This window comes from Acipenser ruthenus, chromosome 1, assembly GCF_902713425.1.
Source record: "Acipenser ruthenus chromosome 1, fAciRut3.2 maternal haplotype, whole genome shotgun sequence".
In the NCBI taxonomy this organism is placed as follows: domain Eukaryota; kingdom Metazoa; phylum Chordata; class Actinopteri; order Acipenseriformes; family Acipenseridae; genus Acipenser; species Acipenser ruthenus.
Genome location: NC_081189.1, coordinates 73349259 through 73374734, shown reverse-complemented (window position 1 = coordinate 73374734; position 25476 = coordinate 73349259). Strand labels below are relative to the sequence as shown.

At 37.1% G+C, this 25476-nt stretch overlaps 1 protein-coding gene across 2 annotated transcripts in view; it reads right to left on the bottom strand.

Moving 5' to 3' along the window:
- Positions 1–230: 230 nt before the first annotated feature.
- Positions 231–25476, bottom strand: part of LOC117421429 (bifunctional 3'-phosphoadenosine 5'-phosphosulfate synthase 1) — a 54480-nt gene continuing 29234 nt past the window's right edge. Inside the window, exons 8-12 of one of the 2 annotated variants that reach the window (XM_034035851.3) lie at positions 25173–25378; positions 23061–23196; positions 22508–22776; positions 10463–10692; positions 231–1118 (exon numbers count right to left, since the gene is read on the bottom strand). In XM_034035851.3, the coding sequence (XP_033891742.2) occupies positions 980–1118; positions 10463–10692; positions 22508–22776; positions 23061–23196; positions 25173–25378 (980 nt within the window). In that variant the 3' untranslated portion in view covers positions 231–979. Of the gene's footprint in view, positions 1119–8346; positions 8531–10462; positions 10693–22507; positions 22777–23060; positions 23197–25172; positions 25379–25476 lie in introns of those variants that run through there. The other variant, XM_059029467.1, reaches the window with a different exon arrangement.

Genomic DNA, 25476 nt, shown 5'->3' with positions numbered 1-25476 from the left:
TGTTATAAAGTGTCAGCGCAGCTTTTCTTCAGTTCAGATACTGTATCAAAAGGGAGAGAAATGTAAGTTAGACTAAGAAGTTGTTTACAGTTTGAACACTGGTACTGTATTTACTGTAGAAATATTGCATGACTCACTAGTATAGGGAATTTGGCGGGGGGGGGGGGGGGGGGGGGAATCACAAAGGTTGTTATGTTACCTGACAAAAGCACTTGTGACTACTGAAACAATAATGTTAATATAGATATTTATTGTCACACTGTTAGACGTACAATAAGGTTACAAAATAAGTAATATGGTATCTTGTATGAACTTATTTATTTTTCCTGGACTCTATACAAGTGTTTAATTTTCTTAAGTTAAAGCGTTTCCTTAAAAAAAGACTAAATTGCAGACATTTAACTTGGGCTTAAAGATTAAGAAAATAAAAGGAATAAAAAGACAAAAACATTTTTCCCTGGTTACATTAGGCGTGGGTTTCAAAGCTTAAAGGGCCTTGATTAGACATGTAATGTATTTAGTTATGTAACTAACATGATTACGATTTTTTAAAACTTTACACTTTGTCTTTAATTTTTAAATGTCTTTGAAATGACAAGGAAAGGCAATTGACAGAATTTGACGGGAGAAATATCAGGCTGTATTTCTCCCAAATAGTAAAGCTATTTTAGTAGAGAGATATTACTGCAGCATATCCCATTTTAAAAAGTTAATTATTGTATCCGTTTTCATTTTTTTACAGTACTGTAACAGAAAGGTAGGACATTTTGCAGCCATACTAAAACACACCCATAAAAACACTACTTTGTTAGGTGCCAACATATAATAGAACCCATAAGACATCAATAGATTTTGAAGCAAGGGTCTGCATTTGGGAAACGACTTCCTGACACACCACAACAAAGTAATGGTAATAGTAATTGTGTGGTCCCCGTAAAATACATTAACAGTTAAAAGATTGTTATTCACTTAATAAAACTTAAGCTTTCTGTAAAGTTGTATAGTATTCAGCCAGCACGACCCAGGCTTTGGGAGCCATGAAACCCGCTGGTGGATTCTGGCCCTCGCGTGCCATTGTACGCATACGTGTTCCAGAGATGAAGTCAAAATCTTCATGGCTGAAAAAAAAAAAAAAACACATCAATATCAGAAACTATAAACCCTGATAATTGTTTTCAGATTAGTTATTTTTATATAAAAAGAAGCACAAGAATTTCACCAAATGCCATAATTGACCAATGCTTGGTTAAAACAAAAAACTGCTTGTGTTAATCTCTGGGTCAACAAAGAATTATATAACATATTTTTTTTCTTAAAGTTGCATTCTTGTGTGGTATGACTTTGTGTAGTTTAATTGAAAATAAACTAAAACATGTGTTGGTTTAAGACACTTGGTTAGACAATACCAAGCCATTTTCCTGCAAACTGGGGAAAAAAAGAATGTGCCAACAACAAACATAACCAGAGCACCAGCCACCAAACTTAAGTTTATCCTGCAAATAAATAATAATTCCAAACACATAATTGGTTCTGTTTGAGACTCCTATTTGGAGTTAGTATTTTTCATGAGCACTTTTGAAGTCTTTTTTTGTGGGTCTAAAAGTGAGCAGCTCAATAGATAAGCATATTCTTCTATCATACTAACACTGCCAATGTGGATCCTAAAATTGCATAAAGTGTAGTCTAAATGGCAATGACTCTAGGCCAAGGGTTTAAACAACAGTTCTGAGTATGCGCTCCCTGGCTGACTTCCAGGGTCTGCATATTCTTGTTCCCAACATTAGTGAGTGTTAACATGTTGTACTTGGTGTCAACAGCACTATCAAGCCCTAAACCTGCTACCCAGATTCGTTCAACAGATGGAAACATATTCCAGATGTGCCTGGTTATTTACAAAAAACTACCAAAAAGCACCATGTGTGCCCCCTGTACTACATGTTACATTTTTAGGGAATGGCCATATTAAAATATGTACTTTGTTGAGACCAAAAGTGTACCACGATCAGACATGACCAGTTCTTTATAGATTATAGAAAAATAACTGTACATGTACAGTAATGTGTTCCATGCTGTAAAATCTTTAATAGTCATTCTCATTCCAAATATGATCAACATTTAAAATATAAATTTGTTGTTTTAATAATGTTTTACTCAGGGTCCATGAGAATATTCAATTTTGATTGGATTATTTTACATAAATAAAGTGATCAGTCCTGTTGGATATAAAGTATTACTGATAACCAACACATCATTTCTTTTGTTATGCTGGCCTGTCTATTTTAAAGTACTGCAGGCTTATTTCTCAGCAGAACAAAGGGTCTGAATTGGCAGTGGCAAGGACTCTCTCTCTCTCTCAGGGTCACAAGTTGGAGTTCAGCCAAGGTAGAAACACTTTCTCCGCACTCAATAAAGCTATAAAAGCAACCTATCGACCTTGGGTCAGCTCCTTGTTTTTAGATGTCCAAATCACAAAGCCACTATCACAGACAGCACACTTCTGACAATCCTCTGGGTGAGATGATGGATTAAACAGGATGCAAATCAATTATGTCCATCAACAAAAGAATGGTTACACTAAAAACAGGGGTTTTGGTCAAGATTTGACAAACAAACGCACATCATCTTAAACTGATATGTAAAAAACAGAATGGATACATTTATAAAGTGTGTCAACATCACTGAGCTTTCTAGATCAGTTTAAACCGACCAGGTTGTTCTTAAACGGCTGTCTGATGTGTAATTCAAAGCTAAAAAATGGCATCTGTAAATACATTGAAATTACAGCTGTCAATCGATTCAAATTTTTGATCGGTTAAGTTATGGGCATTCACTGATTTAAAAAAAAAAAAAAAAAAAATCTGGTAGATTAATCCGTGCAGTAATACTAAAAAAAAAAAAAAAAATCAATACAATACAATAAAAAAAAATATATATGCCAATGGGAATTTGGTCTTTTTAAAAGCATTTTTATTATTATTTTTATTTTAGTAAATAGAACACATTTTCACAGAACATCGGTTGTTTACATAGCTACATACTTGGCTTCCTTCCTGTAGTTCTGAATCTAGCAGAACCCGAGTTACCGAAGAGATTAATCCGTTCAGAATCTTGTTACAGGTACCCGAGAATACGGTGGCTATTGACAAGTGACTGCTTAACATGCTGTCGTAGTCAGAAATCAGAGAAAGTAATTCCACATAGTTACCTCTATTTGAAGAACTGGTGCCTTCAGTTATTTCTGGTGTACACTGCCATTTTTTTTTTAGAAAGCTCTTGAAAATTGATTTGTAACCAAATCAACTACAATCTCTGTTTTATAACTTTTTATTTTAATTTGTAAAAAGCAATTCAAAATATAACTGAAGTTCTCAATATAATTCTCCATAACTGTTTCTATAAAAAGCAATATCACGTGAAATGCAGCTATGCTTGCACCCTATCCTAACATTTATGTCCCGCCTCTGCTCACTAATGGTTGGACAGCTGTAAAACCAGGGCAGATCTTTGACTCTTTCCATTGGTTAGACCTACTAAAGACCTTCAACTGTTCATGTCCCGCCTCTGCTCACTTATGATTGAACTGCCACAGACAAAATGCAGGATCTTTTATTGGTTGATTTTATTTTATATACAAAAACAGAACTGCACGATTAAATGAAAGAAAAAAAAATGGAATCGGCGTTCAACTCTTTAGTTGATTAATCGGGCTGATTAATTTATTAAATTGGAGCAGCACTAATTAAAATGTATTTAGTAAGATAAAATTAAATGTACAATGTGTCTCAAAATACAAGAAGAAAAAAAAAAGTTCCAGAGACTAGATTAACAAAAGCAACAGTAGACACAAAAGGTTTTGTGAGTGAAGAGGGTGTAGGGGGAGAACTATACAATAAAACAAATAATCTTCACCAAATAGTACAAAGCAGAATTTGTGCCAGTCAGTCAGGCTACTGCATTGTTCTAATATAAGATTGTGGGGAAGCCAAAAAGTGCAGAAACCATATTCCTGAGAGAACACTTAATACGTGGTGAAATTAGAAACAGCATGCATTTACTTGAGACATTACACTTTAACAAAGTCTTTTAGGAGGTTTGTTGTCCATTAGCATACTTTTTTTTCTTTTTTTTTTAAACTTGGCACAGCCCGTCAGTATGCTAAAAGATCAGTTGAAAGCACACCGGTTTCCATAAATTTCAGAAGGCGCCAACTGAAGTCTTTGAAATTCAGATTGCACATTGTCCTTTGGTCTCACAAACTTAACCACTGATGCAACTGAACTGGTATTATTACAAAAAAAAAAAATCCCACACATTTGGATGTGAACTTTCCAACAGCCTCACCACTGATTCATGTTAAAGCTTCACATTATTAATGGTATGTTATACACATTGGTTACTTCACCTGTTTGTTTATTTATTATTTGCATTGGTGTATTAGGGGGGAATAAAAATGAAACGTTGCCATATCTTCTAGATATATGGGGGTTAAATGGTGCTGCAAGCTAATTCACTTGTTTCTGATGCTTTTCTACGTGGAGGCCTGGGTTGAAATCTAGTGGTCTCCTCCTAGCCACCAGTAGATATATCTATTCTAGGCATCACAGCCACCACAGAATTTGAGAGTCAAGCACAATTCACCACAGAACTGAATGGGGAAGCCCATGTCTGACAGGAGCCAGTGCCATTGTTCTTCATCTTTCATAAGTACCAATTTAACAATACTTTACAAAAAACAGGTCCTAGGTTATATATCATAACCCTGGTTACCTGAAATAGAAATGTTATTCATTACTGTGGCAAAGTGGCTGCTGATTAGAAACAGGTGCAGAGGTGATGCAGTGCAGAAATAATCACACAAAGAAACTGTAATCCGGTTTGGAAAAGGGACTTTTTATTTATAAAAGTCCCGGTCTGGCAACCAAACAATAATCCTCCTGCAATACATACCAATGTGGAAGGAAACGATAAAGGTTTGCAGACCAAATAATAATACACGTTATCCGCCTCACAATACAATACACGGTCACCAGTCCGGGTGCGTGCAGTAGTGGTGGTGGATGATAACAATTTAACAGGGACTGTAGTGCAATGTTGTTCTGGGTAGTGCTGGCCCAAGGCGACAGCTCCGGAGACGTGTTAGCCGTCAAGTGAATTTACAAACAAAAGACAATTACTAACAGCAACAAAAACACACAAAACACTCAAACACTTTTCACAAATACAATTCAAGTGGGAACTCTCCCGGTCCTTCCAGTTCCGTGCTTCTCTGGACCAAGCGTAGGAAAAGATTTACAATCCTCCGTCCCCTTTATACTATCACGCATGACCCCTTGGTAAACGAGTGCAGCTGTCTCTACTGTCTGCAGCTGCTACGTCGTTTCCCTTCCGGGTCAATACGTTCCTGCAACAGTCTCGCCTTCTTCCAGACTGACCAACTTCCCGGCCCAGGGAAAGAACTGTCAGGCCAGCCTGTCCAAAGCCTTTCTCTTTCGCTGCTTAGCACCCTCACAGGTCGGGAGGGAGATTTACAACCAAAACTCATATTTCTGTCACAATTACTCATTGGGAAATACCTCTGTGTAGCCCCACAAAGCCCATGTTTTGAGGACCCATGACATATAGTCCACAGAACCTAAAAAGGTGTGGGGAGTTCCGCGGTATATTGATCCTACAGTATATCATGATACCAAAATGTTACGATACCTAATAAATCGGGGCAAAATAAAAATATCTAAGTATCGTGTTTTTTCAATACAGTCTTTTTTTTATCTTTTAAAACAAAACTCTGTAATTGTGTGCTTTAAAAAAAAAAAAAATGAACTAAGCTTACTCATTTCCGCTTAGCGGAAGCGACCAACTACCCTGTGCGTTCTAGGAAAATTAAATTACTGCAGCAGTCATAGTGAATGCCGGAGAAAGAAGCTTGATGTGGAACTATTTTGGATGACAACAGCAATTTGGTTGAAGGACAGTCAAAATGTTGAAAGTGTTTTAAGAAGTGAAAAACAAAAAGGAGGAAATGCCACCAGTTTATTGAAACATCTTTCAGATCGCCAACTTGATCTCTTTGCCGAAGTTTACTTTTACTGTAGTTTCTGCCATTCTTTTAGTTTAGGTAAGTGAACCCCAGTGCATATTACTTATAAAAAAGTAATAGCAAAGTAACACATAAAACAGGAATGTGCTAGAAGCTGATCAAATGGGTTCATTGATGCTTGTTTATTTCGTCATTACAGTGCATTTGCTAAAAGCGCAAATATTTAAATTTGCTGACACGTGTCTTTAAAACTACCACATGTCAAAAATGTTAGGGATGTTTTTATATTCTTTGGATTTTATGTTAATCCATATTTTATGTGCATGTAATGCGATAGCTGTGAAAATTCTGTGTTTTGAATTGCATGCATGAGCGGTGGAAAGACGAGAAAGAATACAGGACTTCCCTGCCAGCATATCAGTTTCCCTAACAGGATCAATATGACGCTTCATCTGCAGAGGAAATCACAGGACCTATAAAGCTTCTGAGTCACACTGCAAAAGTCTGCCAATGCAGATGGCTACAGGTTCAGCATGAAAGCAATACAACGTACATACAGTTTATTATAATAGCTAGAGTGGTTGTCTTGTCTAATTTACTTTGTTTGCAAGATTTTTAACCAAACGAGCATGATGGGCCGAACTGCCTCCTCTCGCTAGTAAAATGTCTTATGTTCTTATTTAAGGTGCACTGGGGTGTTGTTTTGAGGGAGACATTTGGCTTGTATACGCTTAAACAGAATTCTGTTCTAAAAGCACGTAAGAGGAAGACGTCTGCATTAGTGGCCCATTTGTTTTAGAAATGTAAAATTAAATCAAATGCTTACCTTTGAATTTTCACTATTGAATTGCGTATGTTAGCATCGTATTTATTAAAGCAGTTATTGTTCAGAAATACTTTTTTTTTATCCGCTGAACTAATTTTATTAAATTATTTAGAACTGGCGATTTTCAAAATATCTAACACTATACAATTGTAAAACGAACGCATAGTGTTTTAAATTATGGAATACAACGTTTGTGTGTATTCCCTAATGCAACACATTACTGTTTGTTTAAAAAGAAATGTTTTACAGTGTACATGAATCAATCAGGCTAGTCTAGTTTAGCATTATACTCCATGTTTACTTTTTTTATTTTCTAAAAGATTTGAACAGTATAGATTCATGGAAGTGTTATGTTGTAGTGACTTAAGAACGCAAGAAATGTTACAAACAAGTGGCCATTTCTTGAAGTAACCATGTAAATCAGCTTCCACAACAGTGTTTAATTTTTTCCATTCCTTGCTCACATTGTTATGGCAATTCTAAGATACCCCTGTACGTAAAAACATACACCGAATTACACCGAATTACAAAACAGCAACGGCCATTGAAATGTCTATATAAATTAGCATTGTACAGTATATACACTGAAGACATGGAAGGAGTCAGAATGTGTACTGCACTGTTGTATTTTAAAGTACTGCAATTTTAACCTTTGCAGTCCAATTATTTTGACCTTGTCAGGCTGGTCAGGTCTTATTTCATTTTGGGGAACACAAATTACATTTTAGACCATGTGCTGCTCAAATTGAATTAAAAGTAACTTTATAGATATAAAACATGTTTCAAATCACTATATAATCAAAGTGATAGTCCTGAGGAAAGAAGCAGTGTGGAGTAGTGGTTAGGGCTCTGGACTCTTGACCGGAGGGTCGTGGGTTCAATCCCCGGTGGGGAACACTGTTGCTGTACCCTTGAGCAAGGTACTTTACCTAGATTGCTCCAGTAAAAAAAAAAAAAAAAAAAAAAACACTGTATAAATGGGTAATTGTATGTACAAATAATGTGATATCTTGTAACAATTGTAAGTCGCCCTGGATAAGGGTGTCTGCTAAGAAATAAATAATAATAATAATATACCAATTATTTCAACCAAAAACTTTACTCTTTTTTTTTTTTTTTTTTTACTACTTATATGAGGGGAACATTGCAAAAAATAAATAAATAAATAAATAAAACACAACATTATTGGATTTTGCCGATTTAGTGACTTTAGAGCAATCACTCAGGTTCCAAACTTATTGTAAATCACTAAGACACCCCTAACAAAGAAAACAAGTAAAAAAAAGTATTTTATAACTATTTATAAAAATGCAACTGCAAAATACAAAAAAAACAAACAAAAGAAAGTGCACAAATTTGAACCAACAACAATTATAGAACAAATATAAGCATGTACATGCTGTAAGTATCCAGCGTGTTATACTTTTCAAAGCAGACACCTAGTATCTATCACAAAACTATCTGCGCTTACAGGTGCGCGTCTTAGGGCTGCCGTGTCTTTCTCTGCCGTCTGCTCTCTGCCATGATGCTCTATAAGTGTCTGTGCTTTTCTGTTCAAATCATTTTTCTTCCTCTTATGAAGAGATACTCGGCTGGTTCCGCCTTCTTTTCGATCAGAGACGACTGGGGAACACCCTCTGTCAGCTCTCTCCGCTTAGTCCTGGCCTCTGTGAAAAATAGGCAGGCTTTGGGAATGGAAAATGCTTGCATTTCACCTACTAGCTTTGCAGAGGTGATTGCTAGTAGGAAAACCGCCTTCAAAAGATAAATATTTCAGCTCTGCTGAATACAGGGGCTCGAATGGTGGTTTTGTTAAGCACCACATCCAACCACCAGCGAGGGACAAGGTCCTTCCAAGGAGGGACACACCCTCAAAAACTGTCCTGCCAGGAAGTGAGCTCTATTTTAATAGGACAAGCTGAAATAGCTGCCAAATAGACCTTAAGAGTAGTGGGAGATTTCCCCTCATTAAAAAAAGTCCTGCAAAAATTGCAGTATGGCTGCCATGGGGCAAGTGATGGGGTCTCCATTTAAACCCATACTGGAAACATGTAGAACCGGCCCTGGCATTCTAGAGGGTTACAATAAGCTCATCCGAGAGACCGGGCTGGCTTCGTTGCAGCCGATCAGGGGCCAGACACACAGCTGCAGGCTCGCTGGGATGGGATGCCACAGGGTCCCCCACACCTAGCTGAGCAGGTCACGACGCACATGCAGGTCTCAAGGCTGGCCATCCAGGTGCTGCAACAGTGCTGAGAACCAGGCTCTCCTGGGCCAATTCGGCCCAAGCGTAGGCGAGCTGGGTGTTTCCATCATGAAAGGATTTTCATATAGGTGATGAGACACAGCGAGCAGGTTGTGTTGATCAACAACAGGTTGAAAAACCCTGCAATTGAACTAGGCCTGGAGAGGGTGCATGTGGAGGAGTCCCAAGGGAAGGAATTGGGACACTGCCGCCATCAGGCCCAGAAGCTTTTGAAACAGAGTGGCAATCATGGACCTGGAGTCCAAATACACCCCCAGATAGGTGTCAGCTGGCTTTTGAGGTGGTTCACTGAGAGCCGTTGCAGGTGACCAGTGACCAGCTATGTGTGTAAAGCGTCCAGATAATTGAGAACTCCGACGTAGAGTGGGCTCTATCGAGCAACTTTGAAATATGACTCAGGCAATTCGGCTCGAGAGGTCTATCCCAATCAGTAATGGATAACATTTCATACATAAAAGGGAAACCTCAGGAGCTATAGTCAAGAATTATACAATTTACAGTGTGTTAACAGTGGAATTTACTGGCACTGAAACGTAAAAGTATATACAGTATAAACAGGGTGGTCCTTTAATCAACCTTCTCAAGAACGATGTCTACTCATGGGTGACTTTAATCCCTGCCAAGGCTGGGAATTTAACTTTACAACTAGATGAAATATCACTAATTATTCAAACATTGTAGGATTGCATGATATTCATTAGTCAAGAGAGTCTACAATGCCCTTAAATGTTTGTAATTAATAACAGTTTGGCATCAAAGCCCCCGGCTCACCACAAAACAACATGCATTTAAAAAAAAAAAAAAGTTCCTGTTTGTTTTAGGGTCTAGTTACATGCGGATTAAATATATAAATATATATATATATATATATATATATATATATATATATATATATATATATATATATATATATATATATATATTTATATATTTAATCCGCATATATATATATATATATATATATACACACACACACACACACACACACACACGAACTGCATTAAAGGGGCTGTTTTAAATAAAGTATCCAAGTTTGTATTTGTATAAAAATATTATTAGATCCTTATATTCCTACACTTAATGTAATGGGTAAGTGTGTTCAATTCATTTCAAAGAGTAAAGTCTTTTTAATCCCTTCCCTTGAACTCACAAATGTTGCTCTGCCTGTCATTGGACTAGCATTCCAGTACTCAAGAACTAAAAATGTGTAGTGCTTGAGTACTCTTAATGCACCCCCAGTTGTGTGATTAGGGATAATATAAAATATAAAAAACAAAGGATGGCTGAGATAAATTGGCTGAAATCTCTACTTGTTACATCAAACTATACTTACTTTTTTGGGTCATAGAAATCCATGCACTGTTTTTTCTTGTTATAAGCTGCAACCTTGAAAGGAATGATTTCCAAAGTAATCAGGCCGGGGGCCATTGTCAGCACTTTAGCACCATGTGTTGGCTCGTACAGGTCCCTCCCAGTTTCAGGGTGAGGCATTCCAGCCGGGTCACGGCCAACAATATAGAAGTTTGCTCCAGTAACCATGCGAGCTCTACAGTGCCACTGCACCTGTAAAATGAAATACATTACAATTAACAGATTACAAAACCCTATATAGACACTACTATTTGCAAGTACCACTGTATCACTGGCAGGACCTAATGTAATGGGTTATCATACAATAATTAAATTAAACAATCAAACTGGTAGAAAATCCATCCAGCCTGTACAGTTTGGCTAGTTGATGCAACACCGTTTTGCTTTCAAAAGGGTACAATAAGCATGTGACTATACGATATGATACGCATTATGAAACATGATCGTAATGGTCAGTATGGACTACTGTACGTGAAGAATAAAGTATAAGTGTAATAATGTAAAATCATTATAATTACTGTGTACTGTGAGGTCCACATAATTGTAGGATTGCTGGCTGAGTGTAGAACGTGTTGAAGGAATGGCAAGACGTGTACAAAACAATGGTTGGTTTTATTTTCTTTCCAAGTGTTCAAATAAACAAAACACAAAATAAAACCTTGCCCGGAGTTTAGGGCCCTAAATTAAACTTTCTTCTCTTCTCCCCCAGGGCCTATCTAGGGTTGGGCTTGTCCCATAAACTTAAAGTGTAAAACACAGTTATTAACACAAATATTCTTTAACACAGTCCAGAGTTTTATTTCAGAGTTCTTCTCAACGTCAGATATGATATTATGAACAAAAGTAGAATTACATGTACCTGTTTGTTACATGTACAGTGCCTATAGAAAGTCTACACCCCCTTTTCACCTTTTGTTACCTTATAGCCTGGAATTAAAATGCATTAAAATATATATTTTTCACATTTATCTACACATCCTACCCCACAACTTCCAAGTCAAAAAAATATTCTAGAAATGTGTAGAAAATTAATTAAAAATAAAAACTGAAATAGCTTGGTTGGATAAGTGTCCACCCCCCTTGTAATAGCAATCCTAAATTAGCACAGGTGTAACCAATCGCCTTCAAAATCACACAGCAAGTTAAGTGGCCTCCACCTGTGTTAAATTGTAATGAGTCACATGATTTCAGGATAAATTCAGCAGTTCCTCCTGAGCACCAAGGCGCTTTCAAAAGAACTCCGGGACAAAGTTGTTAAAAGGCACAGATCAGGGGATGGGTATTAAAAAAATATCAACGGCCTTGAATATCCCTTGGAGCATGGTCAAAACGATTATTAAGAAGTGGAAGGTGTATGGCACCACCAAGACCCTGCCTAGTTCAGGCTGTCCCTCCAAACTGGATGACCGAACAAGAAGGAGACTGATCAGAGAGGCTACCAAGAGGCCAATGGCAACTTTGCAAGCGCTACAGACTTTTATGGCCAAGACTGGTCAAAGTGTACATGTGACAACAATATCCCAAGCACTCCACAAATATGGCCTGTATGGTAGGGTGGCAAGAAGCAAGCCATTACTCAAGAAAACCCACCTTTAATCCTGTTTGAAGTATGCAAAAAAACACTCAGGAGATTCTGTAGCCATGTGGCAAAAGTTTTGTGACATGACTTGAAGACTGCTGTCCATCAACGCTCCCCAAGGAACTTGACAGAGCTTGAACAGATTTGTAAAGAAGAATGGTCAAATATTGCCAAATCTAGGTGTGCAAAGTTGGTAGAGACCTCTCCCAACAGACTCACAGCTGTAATTGCTGCCAAAGGTGCTTCCACCAAGTATTAACTCAGGGGGGTGAAGACTTATCCAATTATGATCTTTCAGTTTTGTATTTAAGATATAATTTTTTTCTCAATAAAAACTTTTTCCCCTTAACAGTGTGGAGTATGGTGTGTAGATAAGTGGAAAAAATCCTCATTTAAAAGGCACTGACACAACAAAATGTGAAAAAAGTTCAAGGGGGTGTAGACTTTCTATAGGCGCTGTATGCACTATTCTGCCTTTGCTTTATCCAATTTGTTAAAGGATTAAAACGCAATACAAAAAGCAAAAATCCTGAATTGAAGTTAAAAATTTTATTCAAAATCAATCTATTTTATATAGCGCCTTTCATAGTGGACCACCATCACAAAGCACTTTACAAGATGCAGTAACAAGAAAATCCATAATACTTTAAATACAGAGAAATTCATAATACATGATAGACAGTTAAAAATAAAATAAAAAAAACAGTGGAAAGTGCATAATACAGGATAGTTTAGAATAAAATCAACCTGATGATGAAACTATCATGTATTATGCACTAGCCACTGTATTTAATGTATTTCATGAAAAGTTAATCAGATCCTCAAGTTTTTTTTCTTTAATCAATTTTATTTTGTGAGTGCCTTTTGACAACCTATATTCACAACAGAGATATGCCTGCGTTACTCCTTTTTTATCACACGAACAATGTAGTTTCCAGCTTTGTAGCAACATAAAATTATTTTTGTTTCAGAGGCAGTTACACAGCGTGCTCTTCTTATTAAGACAAAAGAGTTGACTTCACTGTGAGGTGGCATGATCCCGTGCGTACAGACCGGAAAGTTGACAGTGTGTGTATATATTGTAAACATCAATCCTTAATGCTATAAGAAGACTATCAGTCGACTCAGGGCCAAACTCGATATTTATTACACTATAAAAAATGTATTACAAAGACAATCTGCCAATTGTTAACTAACAATTAACAAGTCGCTTTGGGCCACGTCCTACGTCGTGAAAACAAATTAATTTTTAAAAGGAATCCCGGGGTGGAACTATTCTGTCTGTATTTGCTTCTCTCTGCTTAACAATAACAACAGCCCCCCCCCCTCCCCATCACTGGCCTTTACTCCCAATTAGTCCCGCCTCGTTCCACCGCGGCCAATCACCAGCAGCTCCTGTGGTCCGTGCCTGGCAATCCTACAATTAGGCTATTCGACCGATATGAAAGCCCCTCCTACTCCAAGCGCTCCTGTACTTCTCAGACTTCACATACTTTAGATTATTATTATTATTTTATTTTATTTTTTTAATTTGGGGTCCAGGGGCCAGACTCGTTATAGCTGAAGGTTCGTTATAAGGAAGGGCATTATAGTGAGGGTGTACTGTAGTAGTGGTAGCACACGTCCAGTGCTGCCACACTTGGATCATTGAGGTACTACACTGAGGACAGCTCAATGTTGTCCCTTCTGGAGGAACAAACACATTACTGTAACCTGGTGCTAGTTGAAACATTCATAATTCCAAGTACTTTTATAAATTTTGTAATCCACGGTTATTCTTTTCTAGGTCTTGGCTCCCCCTCCTGGAACAAGGTGGAAACCCAGCCTGCTTTGGCACACGTAGGTTGTAAAAGCAAACGTTTTTTTTAAAACCAACTTAAAATAAACATTTTTTATTTAACAACGCTGGTTAATATTCTCCTGTTAACAATTGCAGGACATTTTAAACACTGCTCTTTTAAAACCAGCACCAGCTGACTCGATACTTCTGTTAGCACAAACAAATGAATTAATTTGCAGTCCACTGGTAGACCTGTGAATCTCTGCTGAATCTCAGGTAAACAATGGATACCACAGCCATGGTATAATTACAGTCCCGAACTGTTGTAGGTTTATCAATCTGAAAACAACACAATCCCGTTCTACAATAACACATTGAATCCCAGTGTGTGTTATAGTACTCGCTGTTTTTGTCTTTCCTGGTTCCCGGGCTTCAAGCCTGGCTCCTTTCCAGCACGGCGTCCTTTCTTCAAGCTTTGCTTAGTCTATCCTGGTTGTTGGATTTATCAGACACAACACTTGCAGCCACACCGGTTGTTTTATAAACGCACAACAACGGCACTGAAGAATTACTTTTGTTTCCTCAGGTAATACAAACTTCTAATGCTCTTGTCACTATTTGTAAAAGACTTCCTACTTTGCTTCTCTTGTAAAGTTGAACTTACTGCTTGTTCATTTAGTTGTGGTGTTGTACAACATTTTGCTTTGGTGCTCTCCTTACTCTCCACTCTCTGCTCCCCCACTCCTCACTAGTTCAGCCAGCCTTTTAAATCTGCCACATCTACCCAGACAGCAATGGCTGACGTTGCTAGTATTTTGGGGAAATTTAGTTTTTATACAATGTGGCATTTGGTTTTACATCTTTGTTGCGTATAATATTACAATCTTCCCTATTGTACCTTAATGAGATATTGGTACATGTATTCATGTATTGACCAATGTATTATTCAATTATACATTTAAATACATGAACTCTGAATCAGAATACAAACCATGTAAGGCTGCATCAAGACTTTTTAATAAATCTGTATTTTATTACTAATGTATCATCTATAAATCAATGCAGTATTGCCATCCCAGCCTGAAATTGGATTTTCTGAATACTGCAGCTGATCTTGAGTTTTATAAGTAACTTGTTTAGATCTAAACTCCCAATGTAAAATTACAAGAACTGTAAACAACCAGAAAGGCAATAAATAAAACAACTAACACAAGTCTGAAATGTATTATAATCCACTGCAAGCTTCATTTTATGTGGCATCCTGTATTAGCAATTAGTTTATAAAAAAAGATTAACGGTTTAATCCACTAAAAGAAGAAATTTCACAACCTTTGTGTCTGTCTCAGCCCTTTCTGCCAAGGCAGAACACTTCTTAAAAACGAATGGGATTTAATTTATTGGTCTGCCTGGAAAGATGGTTACATTTTATGGCCGGAAGAACTTGAGGATTGTGTGCCGTCTGGCTCCATGCTTCCTGTTTAATGGGCAGCCTACCATCTTGAAGTGAGGGATATGTCACTAAAATCAACCCATAAAGTGTTTTACTTTCCCAGAAAGAGATTATTACAAATGTGATGTTTCATATCAAATCATGAAACCATTAGTTAAGCAGAACCTTTTTTCTTTCTGGTAATCTTTACTCTATGGCTAATGCATATTAACTCTTTCAGCACTGCAGTTCTGTATATAGGTCTGGAAGAGAGGTATTTTGTCTCTAAAGTTACTTACAGTAGTGCTAACAGGGTTAATTACAACAGAATGGTGACTAGGCTATACTATGTGGGTTGTAATTTCCAGGATATTAAAAATGTTGGTTGTAGACTAATATATTTTTCACTTATAACCTAATTACAGTATTTTGCTGACAAAGTATAAATGTACATTAGGCGTCACTATTGTATACAGTACCATGTATGGGTACTATAAATATAAAATACCTACATACATAAATCAACTGGTCAATTTCAACTGCTTTGAAACTACCAGCTATTCATTATGTCTTGTTACCATAACCTTTTGATACCGACACTCATTTCCCTTTAGACAATCATTCAGTTGGCACTGGTGTTCAATACACTCAGCATTTACTCTATTCCAACTGAATATAATTACATGTTTAGTTGTTCCTCACAGGCTTATACCCCTTTCACGCAGACGAGTTAAGATGGCTCAGAACCGGTCTGTGTGAATTGCCTATACCGTCACAGAGCTGTCATATTCTAAGCCATCAGTGAACCACCTCCCGAGGCGATTCAGAGACAGCACTGAACCGTCTTAACTCCTGTGTGAAATGCTATGCCAGCACTGAAACGCTACAGTGGACGTGGATTGAAAGTCAGTATCCCACGTGACTGTATACTGGACGTGTTTTTGTCGTCTGTGTTACATGCTTTCATTTTTTTCAAATTCAATGGCTGATCAAGAACGAGGTAGTAATTGGAGTCTGGAATAAGTTAAGGAATTGTTACCTTTATGGGAATGTGAATTCACAAATAGGGACACTGCGTGATGCTGTAATTTACGGGCGAATCGCCGTTGCCATGAAAACGGTCTGTTGACTGACAGGTTTGAAAGTTATACTCGCATGATCCCTTTGGCTGTGTGAAAGGGTTACGATGGTATTATACCAGCATAGATTGCACAATTTCGTGCTGTGTGAATGGGCGTTTTAAATTTTTTTAAGTCTCAGACAGCTCAGTAGTGGCATTTGTGTGTGAAATGGGCTTCAGACTGTCTTCACTTCCTGCTGATAACCGTACTTTTAATAATATGTAGCTTTGTAAATCAGTTGTTCAACAAAAGCAAAATCTGGCACCAAAATTACCTTCACTTAATGATTAAAAGACAGCTGAAAGTTTTGTCATCAACTGCCCACAACACTTTATTGGCAGCCTCTTGTCTGATGTCACTGGAAATGCCACATTAAACACAATAGCACTGTTTATCATTTTCTTACAATTAACATCTTGTGGTATGTGCAGAGCAACCACTGAAGAAAAACTAAAACAAGATCCGATTGTAAAATGAAACAATACACAAATCTCTAAATTTCTACATGCGAAAGACCCTCTGGTCTGCCAACTCCCACTGGATTTTCCCACTTTACGTTACAGACAACAGGGTGCCAAAGAGTAAGCTCCCCATTTAAAAACAAAGCCATTTTACTTCCTCAACATCCAAAATATATTGGTTTTGTATTTTTACAAAGTATTAAAAACACTTAAATGTTTTCTGTGGACCACAGCTGGAGCCAAGTCACAAATTAACCCTTTCTCAGCGGAAGCCCTTGTGACGCTCTGTGCTACAGGAATTTTGTCATTTTAGGAGAAGTCGGCTGTTTTACATCAAAATTACCTTATGCTCCCTTTCAGATAACCCCAGGCAAACTATATATTGTTTTTTTTTGTCAGAATTTTTTTCATTGGTAGAAAGATTTTTTTTTGTTTTTTTTTGTTTTGTTTTTGGTCATGCGACCACAAAATACAGCTATTACTGTAAATAAAATGTACTCAGGGTTCATACACTTTTTCAACATCAAAATTCCATACTTTCCAGACTTACATTTGTTAGTTTCTACTAGTTTTTTTTATAGTTATCCACATAGGCGAGCAGCCGCAGAGCATTATAGCTTTTTGATCCAGAGCAGAAGTAGCACCTGGTTTTCTAAAAGTATTTGCCAGAATCTGGAGGTGCATATCTAGCAAGAGGTATGCAAAAGAGAAGTAAGATACAATCTAAGGAATGTCCAATATTTGAGAACTATGTTGCATTACTTACAAAGAGAATATAAAAAGGTGTATAGTGCAAGTATACTTGTGCCAAAATAGGATAGTATAATGGTACCAATAGTATACTAAAACCAGAACATTTTGGCACAAGTATACTTGCAGTATACTACTTTTTGTAAGGGATGATATTGGATTCTGATCCAAACTTCTTTATACCCTCGGTTAAATGTTGAACACTATGGGAGGTGAAAAATAATAAATGAAATAACAAATGTGCACGCATTACATATTAAAATGTGCAAGTGTCATATAATGCATTAGCTAAATTATTAATAATATTAGTACTGTTTTTATTCTTTGATTTTCTTTATTATTACAGTATTTGTCACTAATAATACTACTAATAATAATAATAATAATAATAATAATAAATAATAATAATAGCAATGAGATTGTTAATAAAAGTAGAATTACAAGTACAGTACCTATTTGTGGCGTGCTGCATCCAGTATTCTGGCTATAATCTTATTCGTTGAAGAACACAGTACATTTACGGTACATTTTATTAATCACATTAAAGAAATGAAAAAAGCGATGTTAACATGCTACATTTAACATGCGATGTTAACATGCTACGTGTTGGGTTTTTTTTTTTATCCGAGTCAGTGATGATAGTAACTATTGTTTTGTGTTCGATTTCTTTTTTCCTGGGTTGGGAAATAATGTTAACGATTTAATAAAGGTAACAAGATAACAAAATGTTAACCTTGGTGAGCAGAGTACAGTAGCTTGTAATTCCAGTTTGTAACGTTGTTTAAAAAAATCATAGCCTTCATATATATTTATATATTTTGGCTGTCACTGGAACAGACAGAGTCATGTGACATATACCAGTGCGTTGACTGGATAGGATTGCTTGAGTTGTCAGGACGTTGTCAGGGGTGTTACACGGGGCAATACTCGCGGGACTTGGTCGCAAGCAATATAGTTGCTACTAGTAAATTACCTAGACAGTTGCCGCTAGAGCTGCTGACCAGTTTTCGAAATCAATTATTATTAATAATAAAAAATAATGTCGGAATTATTTTCATTCTCCAGTGATACTAGTAAAATTCCAGACTTTTTCAAGACTTTCATAACACAGACAAAAGGCTGGAGATCACAGAGGTCTGAAAGTCCAGAAATGTGAGCCGATTCTCTGGTGTCGTACTTAGGTACACTACATAGGAGTTTTACAAAGAAATCTGGACCATGTACATGCCAAGCTTCTTATACCATGCCATGGTCTTCCTTGCAGCATTATATGGCTCCAGCATCTGGTCAGGACATACTTGGGCTTGTTTGTGTGTGTGTGTCCTGATCTTGCACAGGAACTGCTACAGTAGCCTCATCATGGATGGCGGCGAGGAGGTACACATCTTTGTCAGTGTATTGAACTGCCAGCAATTTGTCACAGCAGAGAGCGCTGGTTTTGCCAATTGTCATGGAAATCCCTTCCTGTTGGGTCTTACTGTACCACAAGTCATTGTTTGTGATGTGTACAAGGCCTGAAACAGAGGGATCCCTGTGTAGAAGTTATCTACATACAAATAGTAGTCAAGATTTAGGAGGGGAAAAAACTGCTTGAATTGGGTTGGTGGACCAAAGTAGGTAATTCTAGATGTATCCCCTAGTCCCATTAGAAGCGATAAGCCCCACTTATACCAAACTCTTTCATTTCAAAAACATTTGTGGGGACCCACTTGCGCACCCTAGAATGTGGCCCCAGGTTGTTCCCATGCTGTGCCAGACATTGTTGGACATACAAATAGGTTTGGGTTACCAAATATTCAAAACTCGCTTCCATGATGAACAGCTGAAAGTTAATTGGGGTAAACCCTGTTATGTTCACACTGGTACGCCAGAAAAATTGCGTATTTGAGGCTGGATGATGTTAGGGAGGATCAAGTGATAGAATGGCTGAAATCTACCACCCTTCGGTCCAGGCCCACCTACTGTACTTGGACCAGGCAGGGTCACAGGCTCAGTTTCCATAGGCTCCTCTTCCTGACCACTGTTGATCTCCTCTGGAGGAAGTGCCACTTGTTTCATAATCACTGCCAGCGTCATCTGGCACAAAATCACTCGCTGAGCTAGACTCCATTAGCATACCTGCCAACTTTTGGCACTTGTTAGAGAAAATTTACTTAACCCTTTGTGGTCCATTGTCGGACTGGGTCCGACATTGCAATTATTCCTCGCAGGTCCTTTGTCGGACTGGGTCCGACATCATTATAGCAACGCAATAAACGGGTGTTTAGTCGTTTTTTCTCTGGAAAAAGCCGAGAAAACCATTCAATTGCCGAGTGGTAGCCTCAGGAGCCGAGACAAGTCGGGGGGGGGAAAAAAAAAAAAAAAAAAAGGCGTATCTCATGAATAGTCATACATGGTATCAGGTATCAGATAACGGGGCGTTCATAGTAAACAAGCTGGCTGAGTGCATCAGCGCACTGAGACTATCATGGACATTTGCAGAGCTTTTTTCAGATGTTATAGTAATAAAATGATGACTTGGATCGCATTATTGAGGAGTTTGGTGATAAAACGAGTGATCCGGAGATGATCGATCGGTATGTACGACTATTATTACTATTATTATTTATTTCTTACATAGCTGAACGCTATAACAAACGAAAGGGTGGGGCGGGGCTGGAGATGCCTAGTGAGTGCTTTGTTGATATGCAGGGCCATTTAAACCCGTTTGACTGTGAAAAAAAATACTTTTAAACAGCGTGTATAAAATTAACTGCGCGTGTGAAAATTAATTAGACCTGGCGTGCCTGACGCGCGATTAATAAATGGACTGCAAAGGGTTAAGGTAATAATCCATTACAATTGGCAATCTAAATTAATCAGGAGTTTCAGGAGTTTCTTGGCAGGTATGCGTTAGGAGGTTAGCAACAGCATCTGCACTGCGCCGCCTTCTTGCCATTTCCTCCCCAAAATAACCTCCATTGCCCAGTACAAATACAATTATAAATAAAAAAATGCAATAAAATTTAATTCTATGCAATTACAACGTGCGTTGTGAGGTGAAAGGAGAATTCAATAAAAAAAATTTAAAAAAATAAATAAATCCAAGTAGTTAATTAAAAAAAAAAAGTCAATAATATATTTTTTTATAGATTAGTTTTTTAGTTTTATTTTGTTTTTAAAATGGAGCAGAAGAAAAATCAAATCAAACCATTACTTGCAAATGTTTTTTGGGTATATGGGGAAAGGAGATTTAGTATAAATCAAAGTCTTATTTTGTATATTTTTTTTAACCAAATATTAGAACAGGAAAAAAAATCGGATCAAATAATTATAAAAACATTTTTAAATGGACCAGGAGAAAAAATAAATACATCAACAATTACAATCAAACTGTAGGAAGAAAAAATACATCCTGAAAAGTTTTCAGGAGGATGTGGAGAGGAGAAAAAAATAAATCAATAAATACTAATCAAAATCATATATATATTTTTTTCAAAATGTAGAACAGGGGAGAAAAAAAATCAGTAATTATAAAAACGTTTTTAAATGGACCAGGAGAAAATAAAATTTAAATCAATAACTACAATCAAATATAGTAGGGAGAAAACAATATATCCTGAAACATTTTCAGGAGGATGGGAGAGGTGAAAAAATAAATAAATGATAAATACTAATCAAAACTGTTTTTTAAATTAAAAAAAAAAAAAAAAATCAAATGTTTCAAATGTAGAACAAGAAAAAATCTGATGAAATATACAATTACGTATAAAAATTTGTCAATTATTCAAAGTAAATATTTTTTTCTTTTTTTAAGAAGTTAGGGACAAATGAAATCTAATATAAAATTATAAAGAAAGAAAAAGGATGTAATACAGGGATTACAAAAATAAGACAAATAGAAAAATATATGTTCTGTGAAGTAGGTCAATCTGTGTATGCTCAAAAACTAGCTAACAGGCGTTTCTCTCCAACACCAACTCAACCAGACACATCAAAGCCTGAGATACAAGGTTTCAAGTACAGTAACTGTTATAAAAAAAAAAATCACATGGTTGCTAATGATTATTTTAGCCCCTGATCACTGAGCTTACATCACTGGGTTTCAACTACCTCCCCACACGTGATAAGTTACAATGGTGTTGATATGACAGCCTTTGAAGTAGGAAGTATCTTCCTGTACCATCACATCAACAAAACAAGATGCAGAAAAGAATCAGAAATGTTACTTTAAAGCTAATTACATAAAACACAGCTCGATAACACAGCTCCTAATAACAAAAAATAAAAAATCGATCCTCATTGAACAGAATGAAAGCTACACGCAGATAGTTTAAAATTCACTCTGAATCTAAATTAGGTTTAACAACTTTGTCACATCGAAGATATTTTATCCGTGTAACATAATGAAATTGAAAACACCAACCCAATATTATCTGTAAGAACTTCTCAATGAGCAGCCCTGAGTGAAATAACAGCAATCCATCATTTTTTCTTCTTGTTTTTTTTTTTTTTTTTTTTTTTTTTTTAAACGTTTCTAACAAGGACGTAACTGATACGACCGGCAGCACTGAGCAACCATTTTTGAGGACTTATTGCAGTCAAGGGGTTAATACATGCCGAGTTGGTTTATTTGCATAATGCTTTTAAGTGCTAGGATTTTTCTGTTTTAACAGCATCAAGAGCAACTTATTCCAACACCTTTTGTTCAACACATGGGCTTAATTTAAAAACTAAACTGTATTAACTGAAAAGCAGCAGCACTTTGTTTTGGTAAAGCATTCATGAGTGAAAAAGAAATCTCTCTGAATTAGCTGTTTCATTTTACTGTCATCCTCATATTTTTTCCGCTGTTGACAAATCAAAACTTTCACAATCACAAACAGTGGTTACTTAGGTGTTATTTACCTCAGTTGGCCCAGCGTACATCATGGGAGATGGGAAAATAGCCACTACGGTATTCTCTGGGTTAAGAATGCCTTCCTCCAGCACTGCTGCATGTTGCTTCATGCGCCATGAAAGTGGAACATCGTCATCCTTGGTCCAGCCGCCAAGAGGATGGAGCAAAAGGACTGGGCGTCTGTAGCCGCGATCAATTAGCCGTTTGTGGGTGTCCTGCATCAACAAGGCATGTCCATTGTGTACAGGGTTACGTAGCTGGAATGCAAACACAGCATCTAGAAAAAGATGTGAAAAAGAATAAATTGGCAAAGGGAACTTACACACAAGACCATTTCTATTAATAATGCACTACAAAGCAATTGTTTGTATTTGTTGAGAAAAGGGACAACTACCACCTTTGTTAAGGTTGAGCATAATGATATCCTACTAAGTTGCTTGTGGGCATATTGGTTGTTTTGACCGGTTTATTTATTCTTATCATTTCCATGAGTCACATCTGATAAAAAACGTTGCACACATACAAAGGAAATATATATATATATATATATATACTCTGTACCAGCATTCATCTCCTTGAATTTGTGCTTCAGCTCAGCAGGAGTGAGACGATACTGGTCTAGCCCATCTTGCCAATAGATTCGATCTAGAACTTGAAGGTCACCACCAACAAGCCAGTCTCCACTCTCCATTACCATCTACAACAGGGTTAAGAAAATGAATAGCACGAGTGTCATGAAAAGGTAGTGACCCCAATCAGTAGAGGTACATTTAAAAATGTAAGTAAGGACACCTTACGGGTAACAAGTAAGACAAAATTGGGTGGGTAAAAGGACTAAGTATGTAATGGTGCCTATTCAATTGATCTAACTGGCACTGGTCAAAACAGCTGTGGTGTTTAGACACGCCTCAATTTATAAATTCAATAGAACTTATAACAAACACAATGTATTGTTGATCCTGGTACATGCCTTATAATATTTTCCCTAGTACATGTTTTGTAGTTCTCCGACACCTAAAGTGATCTGTTAACTGTACAAAATAACTTGCATCGGAATTAACCAGTGCACAGTATAAAACTACTGAACAGTGATTAAGTTTAGGATACAAAACTGAATAAATAATACATTTTGTATGCTATATGGATATAAAGGTTTGTAGGTGTCTGAACTACATATTGTCTTGAATTGAGTTAATAACATAATAAACTAACAGGAACTTGAAATGTGGCATTTACTTACAGAACTCTAAATAGAATTATTCTAAAATTAGGCATACTTGGAATTTCAGCAAGATTCCGTTCCTGCCTGCCAAAAGATTAACGTTTTGTCTATGTAAAAAAATGTAATAGGGACATCTTAATACAACCACAAATAGTCAAATGAGTGTAACATCTTGTAGGTTTTTATCCAGCCTTGCTGGAAGTCGCTCAAGTCTCCACACCTTAAATATTTGGATGTATTTTAGTTTTCTTGATCACTGGACTCATTTACTTATAAATTTGATACTGTAAATGATTTATTAGGTTTACTTTTAAATGGTTTGGAATACACATTAATCATATACTACTGTGAATAAGTCTTACAGGAGAAAATGATATAGACTTAATTAAAGTGGTTTATGCAGGGCTCCAGACTGCGATTAAAATGGTCGCAATTGCAACTGTTTTTTCGGGGTTAACCGCCTGTAACACAAAAATGCTGCCTCTCCCTTTAAAAACTGGCAATGCGAGAGGCTTGGAGTACCACAGCGTGTGCTATCTCTCTGCTCAGTGGATGGAAAAGAGAGTAGTACAAAATGTAAAGCTCCACATGCAACCAATTCCACAAACTGTGGTATGATTTCCTGGGGAAAAGACTGGCATTAAAACTGGTTGAATATAAACAGGGCTTCTAGTTTTCGGTTTTTATTTTCCACCTCTCTCCCTCTAAACCTTAATTAATAGTTGTTAAGCCTTAACACGCTGTGGTACTCCAAGCCTCTCGCATTGCCCGTTGAGCGTACCCCTATCCTGAGAAAATAGTCGCTGAACTTTCATTAGATTTTTGGCCTCTCATTTCTGAAAGGTTGCCTTGTGTCAAGTGGATTTTGTGTGTACACAGAAACTGAAGTGGTCCAAGCTAAATGTATTCATTTTGAATTTAAGATTGCTTAAATTAGTGATACACTACTGGAAACTAACACAGTGGAAATTAAGCTGAATTTGGCGATTAGAGCCAGAACGAAACGCAGTTCAAATAGAATCAGATGAGATCAATGCACGTTGTTTGTTAACTCAATCAAGATATGAGGGTAAAAAGAAACAACTTAATTTGGTAATTAGTGTTTGATTAAGAAACTGAATCAGCTCAAAATATGAAGAAAGGGACATCACGTAACCAAAAATAAAACCCGAAAAATAGAAGCCCTAAATATAAAGTTAACATCTAGAAAGGTACTAAACAGAACGCCTCTTAATAAGATCCAGTTCAGAAAAGAAAAAGGGGAGGTGGCGGTGGGGAATAATATAATACATCTGCAAAGAAACAAAAAGATAAAGAGATTACGATTTCTTTGTAAAGATAAAAATAAAGTCTGGTCCAGCTGGTGCGCATAAGCCACTGCAACCCTCCTCCAATCAACACAGACAGAATGTAATTTATCAAACAGGGTTTTAAAAGGTTTCAGCTGTAACCTTGATGTACGGGTGTTCTTTGCATGTTGTCCCCCACTGCCTCGCACAACGTTCCTCTTTCCTGTGCTCGTAGAACTCAGGGTTGCGGAGAATGGCCACCCGGCGGCCCCCGTAGACCAGCGCAAAGGCAGTGCAGCCGTCCAGCTTCTCTTTGTCCTCGCTTGTCACAGGTAGTACAATCGGCACTGATAAGTTAATGACTCCTCCTGCAAGGCAAGGAAAAAAACACAACCCCAAACTCAATTAAGGAAAGTTAATTTTATATAAAAACGGCCTGGCACTACAGGCTAGAGAAAGCGTCACT